The following is an 8,135-nucleotide window of genomic DNA, read 5'->3' as shown; positions in this document are numbered from 1 at the left end:
GGGATAATCTCCAAGGTTCCTTTCAGTTTAGTATGCTTCTTCTCTCTAGGTATCCCCTGGGAGAAAACAGGTTCCCAGACAGGAAGGCAGGAAAGCCTGTTTGAGAAATGGCAAATGTGAGGGAGTTTTGCCAAAGCGCAGGCTTCTCTGAAGGCAGTGCTGAGGAGCTGCTGGAAGGGCTGCCTCAGAGCTGGCCTGGAGAGGTCCTGAAGACCACTGTAAGACCGCTGCAAGGAGTGTTCCCTTCCTCGGGAGTCAGTGGGAGCCACTGAAGGGTTTCAAGTAAGAAAGTAAAAATCTCACAGCTGCACTGAGTACAACAAGGAGGGTGCCTTGTATGGAGTGCCAGCAGGCTTGCCAATCGTAAACCCTAAGGGACCCTTGAGTCAGGAGTTTGTCATTAGAGTTCAAGAAAACTTGGAATTGTAAATGGAGATTTGAGAATCTTCCCAGGTGAGATTGAAACCATGAGAATAGATAGGATGTTGTGTAGATAATGCAGGGAAGGCAGATAATGACTTAGGAGGAAACTGTAGTGCAACCAGAGTAGGAAGCAGCAGCAGGGATAGTATTGTCGAAGAGATAGGAGGACATCTAAGAGAGCCACTTCATGGAGATCCCAGGAGATGACAGCATTTCCAGAGTGAGTGTACGATAGAACAAAGTCCCACCGAGGGTGAGGCCAGAGCAAAAGAGATTGGAATTGGCCATGAGGATCTCTCACTGGTAACCCTCAGGAGGGCCACTGCTGGATGACAGTAGCTGAAACAAGAGCAGTGACACAGTAGAGCGTGTGGCTATAGATGGGAGAAGAAACCCGAGCAGCAGCACTGGGGGCAGGACGGGGTACCCGAAGAGACAACGGCCACAAGATGGGCTGTTGTGATGTGCACACAACTTCTGAGGTCAGAAGAGAAAGCCTTGGAGAGAGAAAGACTCGAGATGCCGGTGCTGAATCTGGTGTGGGCAGAGCAGGCTCCCAGCAGGAGGAGAGGGTGTACAGAGAGCCGATGTTAAAGAGGAAAAGGGAGGGGCATCTGGGTGGCTCAGTCGGTGAAGTGTCCACTTTGGCTTAGGTCATGATCTCACCCTCTCCCTCTCTGCCCCCCCCCTCCCAGAAATATATATATTTTTTTAAAAGGTGGAGGGAATTCATAAAAGATTATAGAGCTGGAGGCCTGGAGGTGAGAACTAGAGTTCATTGTGCCTACTGGCCTCTTTGTAGTAACATCTGGGGTTCGGTTATCAGATATGAGAATGAACATGGAGACTCGGGAGCCTGCAAGAGCATGAAGGCGCTTGGAATGATATCTGTGGGTTGGCACTTGAGAGCTCCAGAACTTTGGTTCACCCTTGAAGATAAAAGCAGGATGGGGTGCCATGACCCAGGAGTGATACTTGCTCAACTACCTGGGGGAAGCCCTGACTCCGCCTCTCCAGCCGTTACCGGGGTTTCTCTCAAAGAGCTTGTCATCTCTCTGTGTGTGTCCCCATTTTCTCACAGTTGAGCTGAATTATTTCCAAGGAAAATGATAGCTTGATTCTTAAGAGCCAACTGACTAGTGTTATTTTTCAAGTCTTGACATGTCTGGTTACAGACCTAAGTCTGTCCTTTTCTACTTGTAATTAAGTTTTTCTTATGAGTTATGTATAGTAATTTCAAGCATCTTAATTATCAGGGCAATAATTGGGTTTTCTGGTTCAAGTCAGTGCCAGTTTCATTGCTTTTAGTGAAGTAATAAGTTCTCTTAGAGAAAATGTCCTCTGTGCGGCCCACTTTAACTGTTAAATAACCAGGACACTAATAGGCCAAATTCAGTGGTAGATCTCCGACTAAATCTCTGTTCAGAACTAGCTCTAAACAGTATCATCCTCGCCCTGGGTCCTTTTCTCATTATTGTCAGTGTAGTTGAATTTGATAGGTTCAATATTGGTCAGAATCTTTTGGTTAGAAGTAATAGAAACCCTTCTCTAAGTAGTTTAGCTTTAAAATTAATAAGAAAAGAACATATTGGGTTTTGGTCCATGTAACTGGGGACATAGAGTGGTGGATTGGCTTCAAATGAGGCTGGATCCAGGGCTTAGACAGTGTTGTCAGGATTCTCTTTCCAACTCTTCATACTATTTTGTTCTATGTTTGGTTTTGTCATTCCTGGGAACCTCAAAACTGCATCTTTAGAATCTGGAATCTGAGGGGCGCCTGGGTGGCTCAGTTGGTTAAATTTCCAGCTTCGGCTCAGGTCATGATCTCATGGTTCATGGGTTTGAGCCCCACTTCGGGCTCTGTGCTGACAGGTAGCTCAGAGCCTGGAGCCTGCTTCAGATTCTATGTGTGTGTCTCTCTCTCTGACCCTCCCCTGCTCTCTTCGTCTCTCAAAAATAAATAAAAATTAAAATTAAAAATTAAAAAAAATCTGGAATCTGAGAGAGACACCGTCCTCCTTCCATCTTCCATATGCCAAACTCAGGGAAGCCTCTGGCATGTGCCCATCCCTGAGCCAGTCCCCACGGCCTGATAAATGAAGGACTCTAGCCAGCCTAGTTGAGGGGTGGTGAGGCACTTCATGTGGTATCTCACCAGGATCCTGTGGAGAAGGTGTTTCCAGAAAGGGAAAACTGAAGAAGAAGAGGGAAGGGATGCTAAGTTAACAAAACCCACAGAAGTCCACTCAAAACCGTCACACACAACCTAAATAGTAAAAACAAAGATAAAGCTTTGCTTTCCCAGTTTCTGGTTATTTTTTGAAGGCTTAAAGTTTTATTATTTATGTTGCTAATGTTAGTCCTGGTCTTCCCTGGATTGACATCTTAATGATGTCAAATCAAATGTCAGTTCAAATCAATTGATGATGTCCATTCAAATCAAAGAGTAGTCAGGGTTTGGCCTAGCAGAGGGCTGTGAAGTGACTTCAGGAAGAATACACATAGTTTCCAGTGCTCATCTAAAGTCATCCCTTCCTCCAGAGTCTACTCTTTGTGATTTGAATTGGTTCCAATAAAAAAGGTTTGGTTCAGTAATCATCTGGTTTCACTCAGGCCAGAAAGTAAACCACGAGAAAAGGTTTTGGTATTCCAGTTCCAACTGAAAGTAGAAAGTATGGAGAATTATGAAGGTAATTATGTAAAAAGAATGAAATGACACCACGCAAGTTTGAGAGTGGAAAGGAGGGAGGATGCCTAGGCGATCGCCTGTTAACGGACACCGCCAAGCTTTCTGCCGGCGCTCACGGACATGGGCTGTCCTGCCCTGCCCACCTGCCTTTCCACCACGCACAGGTCAGAGCGGGGCCTGACTGCCCACTCTCCTTCGGAAGAACTGTCTCATGAGCCTATTTCCTAAAATGCCATTTTCCTTGTCTTCTCACTACCCGCCTACAAGCTATATCTCAGTGCAAATTTCTGTGATAACGCAAACAATAAGAGGACTTAAATTAGACAGTTGCCCAATTAAAGCCACATTCTGCCACTATTTTTAAACCACAGTGATAAGAGAGTGACTGGGCTCCTCCCTTCCTGGATTTATAGCCAGTCTGCTCAGCACATCAGAAGTCCTCTCAGTCAGAACAGTTTTATATAAAGTGTGGTTGAAAATAGATCCAGTTAAGCTGACAGATAAGCTTTATCTATTTTTTTAAAGCCTTTGATTGCTAATTATCTCATATATTTGAGGAAAACCTGTTAATCTCAATATGACAGTATCAGAATTGCAGTATAGTTCAGAAAATACAAATCACGATGATTCCTTCTCTTCGTGACTTACAACGTTTGCAGTTCCCGTGTGGAAATTAAGTACCACAGCAAAGCCGCCGTTAGTAAGACCATCAGTCTTTGGAGTTCAAAATATGTAGAGAGCCCAGTGAAAGTCTCATTGTAGGATTTCCGGCTAGGATTTCCCCCATTCTACTTGTTGTTCCTGTTGAGTGTTTTGTCAGTGTTCATGTTATAAGAATGGATCTCTTCTCTAAAGTCTCCCTTGTGGACACACAATGAGATTTAAAGGTGTATTTCTTTTAGTCTTCCTGACAGTGCTTTGAGGTGGGCATTATTAATATTATCACTTTACAGGTGAGAAAATAAGAGGCCCAGAAGAGGTAAGGGTCTTGCTGTAGACACACAGCAAGTATGGAATGGCCTCGGGGCCTCCCCTCTGGTCTGGTCCTCATTCCAAACCCCTGGGGCTGTGTCTCGGGCCTTCTCTAGGTGGTTCCTAATTTGCCCTGTTTTCCTGTCATTCTTTTGCTGCTGGCCTCAGGCAAGCCAGACCCACCTTTCCTCTACTCTGGCAAGGTCTCGCAGTGAGTTGCATTCAGTTGCAGCAAAGGAGAAAGGAAGCAAGAGGCCTTCCTTCGCTGCAGTGATGGACTTCCTGACCTCTGCACCTGCCCAGGGCGTGGCACAGTCCTCCCCCATCCTGGATGACAGGGCAGACTCCCACAGGGTGTGTTGGCTGTGGATTTAGGGCTTGTTGTGTGAAAAGATTTGGGAAGCTATACAAACAAGGAATGAAAACCTCCCACATGCCTTCAATCCTGGCTTTGTTTCCTGTGTGAGAAATGTTTTGGTGTTAAATTTGCTTTTATATTAAGAAAAGAACAAAACCCTCAAGTTCTAATGGAAACTATTCAGTGCAATTCTAATGATGCCCAAAAACTGGACTTGCTTTGGAGGAAAGGGGATGAGGGACAGTGGGGTTAGAAATTGAATTGTGAAATTTAAGAGAGACTATAATGAGAATAACTTACAGTTTGATCAACTTTCTCTTAAATCTAGCCATCAGCCAGTCTGTTCCATCCTAGCCACCCCTTGCATTTGCTCCTAAGGGCTTTGGGCCTGCGTGATGATGTGTTTTGTGCTCTGCTACTTTGATCAGCTTGCCTGGGCCCAATGGTGGGGACCCCAGAACCCGAAGGTGCTGACAAAGATGACCTGCTGCTGTTGAATGAGATCTTCAGCGCTTCCTCCCTGGACGAGGGTGAGTTCAGCAAAGAGTGGGCTGCTGTGTTTGGAGACGGCCGGCCAAAGGAGCCCGTGCCCGCTGTGGCCCCCGGAGAAGCAGACTCCAAGCCCCAGGCAGGCTCAGGATTCCTTCCTTCACAGCTTTTAGACCAAAACATGAAAGATTTACAGGCCTCACTACAAGGTATGTACCATGGGGATTGAAACAGCATTTGTTGTTGTTGCTGTTTGTGCATTCTTTATTTTTAATCCAAAAGCCTCTTTCTATCTTCTTTGTCTTTTTTTTATGTTTTCTGGTTTCTATTTTATATCCAGTAACTTTTTAGTTGAAATCTCAGTCCTATTCCAGCTTTAAGATATGTTGCAGGGTTTTAAATCTCTTGCTTCTCATAATTTTCTCCTCATGTTCAGGTTTCCTTTTAATAACAGGTTAGAGAGGTGGCTCTCAATCTTACTGTCTTGCTCTGGTTTTAGGTTTTTGCAGAGCCTACCTTAGAGAATCAGATCATCTTCCTGGCCATGGCCCTGTTGGCTTTGGCCATTTCTGTTTGGCCAGTTCTCCACCTTTCTATAGACATGTCATCTTTATAGGTGCCAAGTAACATCACACTGGGCTTCTTAACTCTTTGCACATTGAACTTTATCTTGCTTCTTGCTGTCTCTCCATCCTGGCTCACCCCAACCCTGAGGATGCTGTCAGTTCAGCTGCTCCTGTACTGTCTTAACCATGGGGCCCAGCAGCCCCATGTGCCTTGGCCACAGCAGAAGCAGTTTCCACACTGAGCATCTGTGGCCGGCAACATTGGTCGGGGCAGCATGGACTCCGAGCGCAAAACTAAAACTCAGATTGAAATTGAAATTTTAAAGTTTCTCACCAGACCTTGGGAAGGAGACTGTTTTCTATTATTTCAACACTGTTTTCCTCCTTTCATGTCACTTTAATTGTAAGACAGGAATCATTATTAAATTCTCAAATTGTTTTGGTTTTTCCATGAATGTAGGCTATCTCCTTAATAAGTGTTTATCTGGCACTTCAAGCTGAGAACAAACAGCAGAACTGGAATGATTAAGTAATTATGAGCTATTAAAAAAACCTCAGGTCTTTGGAGATGAGATCATGGACACAGCAAGAGTTGGTGGGCAAGACCAACAAGGTGTCCCCCCCCCTTTTTTTAATGAAATACATGATTCCTTTTATCTTCTTTTGTGAGTCCCATTTTGTAGCCATGTCATTTATTTTCAGTCACGGAGGTAGAGATAGGAGGGATCCATGGAATCCAAAAATACTTTACCCTGATTTTCACCTTTGGGTTTCGCCATCTCTTTCATTGGCGCCCCAGATGAGCACCAGTGACTTGAGTTTCACCCCCACCCACCTGCAGGGGAGGAGCCGACAAGCAGTGGGTGAGCTGGAAGCCTAGAGCAAGGATCTTCTGCTCATATCTTGGGGCTGCTGGAGACTCTCCAGCTGTGCTGCAGGATGAACCTTACTGGGGCCCCAAGCTGTGGAGACACCAGGGCCCCTGCCGTCTGTCCGCAGCAATGGTGGTAACAGTACTCTCACTTAGTTGGGGTGGCTGAGTGTCATTCACTTGTGAGTGGCCTCCACTGACAGCTGAGAAGTCAGAGCTCCGCGCCCTCTTCCTGAGCAGGCAGGGTGACAAGATCTCACCTCAGGGGCCACAGCCCTGGAACTGTGTCTGAGAGCTAGGAGCAGTGGCCATGGACTTTGCACTTTAGCCTTGTCCCAAGTCCAAGGAAATAGCACAAGAGCACACTTGGGTCTAAGGAGGGAGGTGTCTTGGGGCACCTGGGTGGCTCAGTCATTTGAGTGTCTAACTCTTGGTTTCAGCTCAGGTCATGATCTCACCATTTCATAGGATTAAGCCCTGTGTTGGGCTCTGCCCTGGCAGCATGAAGCCTACTTGGAATTTTCTCTCTCTCTGCTCTCTGCCCTTCCTCCACTTAAACTGCCTCTATTTTTCTCTAAATAAATAAATAAATAAATAAATAAATAAATAAGGGGTGGGAGGAGGTGTTCTGACAGTGAGAAATACAGGCTCATTGTTGATAGAGGAATTCTTGTACTGGTAGAGAGGTACTACCAAGGCAGGCCATTTATTTCTCAAGCAAACAAAATCTAACTTGATGTTGCCACCCTACTAGCTTCTTAGCAAGTTTCTCATTCAACAGAGATTGACTGGGTCCTTCTAGCTGCCAGACACTGGGGACTCATCTGAGAACATAATAGACCAGGCTTCTGCCTTCCTGGAACTTACATTCTAATGAAGAAGAAGTAATGAGCAATAAGCATAATAAGGAAAAATCACATAGTAGATTAGAAAGTGATTGGGATGAGGGAGAAAAGGAAAGACAGAGCCAGAGGATAGAGAGTGTTAGGTGGAGAGCAGGGTAGGTCAGGCTGTAGAACTAAATAGGATTCTCAGTAAGATGAGATCTGAGCAAACTTGCAGGAGGTGAGAGAATCAGCCATGTGGAGACACAGACCGAGAAAACCCATGTGCCATTGCCCAGGGGAAGACACCCCTGGCACGGCCCAGGGTGTGCAGGAAGATCACTGTGGTCCAAGTGAGACAAGGAGGCAGAAGCTAGGCCGCACAGGGCCCCCTAGCCTTTGGAAGAACCTGGACCTTTTTTTTTTTTTAGCCCAAGTGAAATTGAGAACCATCATAGCATCAACGATGGATATGAAATGACTTAGCATTTAAAGGGATTATCCTGGCTGCTAAAAGTTTCCTTTTCTCTCTGCTGGTGTCCTATGAATACCAATGGTAAAGGAGTTGTTTTGTAACCTCTGAGTTCTCCTGTTGCCTTTGCATGCCAACAGCCACCAGTTGAATGTCTCAAAATGACAGGAAAAAAAAGTGTAACCTAAGTGTTTGAAAGAGGAAGCCCATTCGGCCTCTCCTACACGTATGGCCTCCCAGTAGGTGCTCCCGGAACTCCACACGGGTGCTGCCCAGATTCAGGGAGCCTTCAAAACAGACGTAGTACAAGCAAAGAACAGACCCTCTACTTTGATGATTGATGTAATCCAGTTACATCCACATTCTATGCTTTCATTGGGACTTCCCCCCTAAAAAAGAGGAAAAGATGAATATTGGCTCTAGATTTTTTTTATTATATCCATGGTCTAGAAAATGCACCTATATACATGA

At 45.4% G+C, this 8,135-nt stretch overlaps 1 protein-coding gene across 5 annotated transcripts in view; it reads left to right on the top strand.

Annotated features, from left to right (window-relative positions):
- Positions 1–8,135, top strand: part of ICA1 (islet cell autoantigen 1) — a 144,407-nt gene that overhangs the window by 126,612 nt on the left and 9,660 nt on the right. For all 5 annotated transcript variants that reach the window (XM_029929518.1, XM_029929509.1, XM_029929528.1 and 2 more), the window contains one exon: positions 4,871–5,140. In XM_029929518.1, coding sequence (XP_029785378.1) covers positions 4,871–5,140 — 270 coding nt within the window. The remainder of the gene's footprint in view (positions 1–4,870; positions 5,141–8,135) is intronic.

The sequence above is a fragment of the Suricata suricatta genome, chromosome 2, assembly GCF_006229205.1.
Source record: "Suricata suricatta isolate VVHF042 chromosome 2, meerkat_22Aug2017_6uvM2_HiC, whole genome shotgun sequence".
Lineage (NCBI taxonomy): Eukaryota > Metazoa > Chordata > Mammalia > Carnivora > Herpestidae > Suricata > Suricata suricatta.
This window is presented reverse-complemented; position numbering and strand designations above follow the sequence as displayed.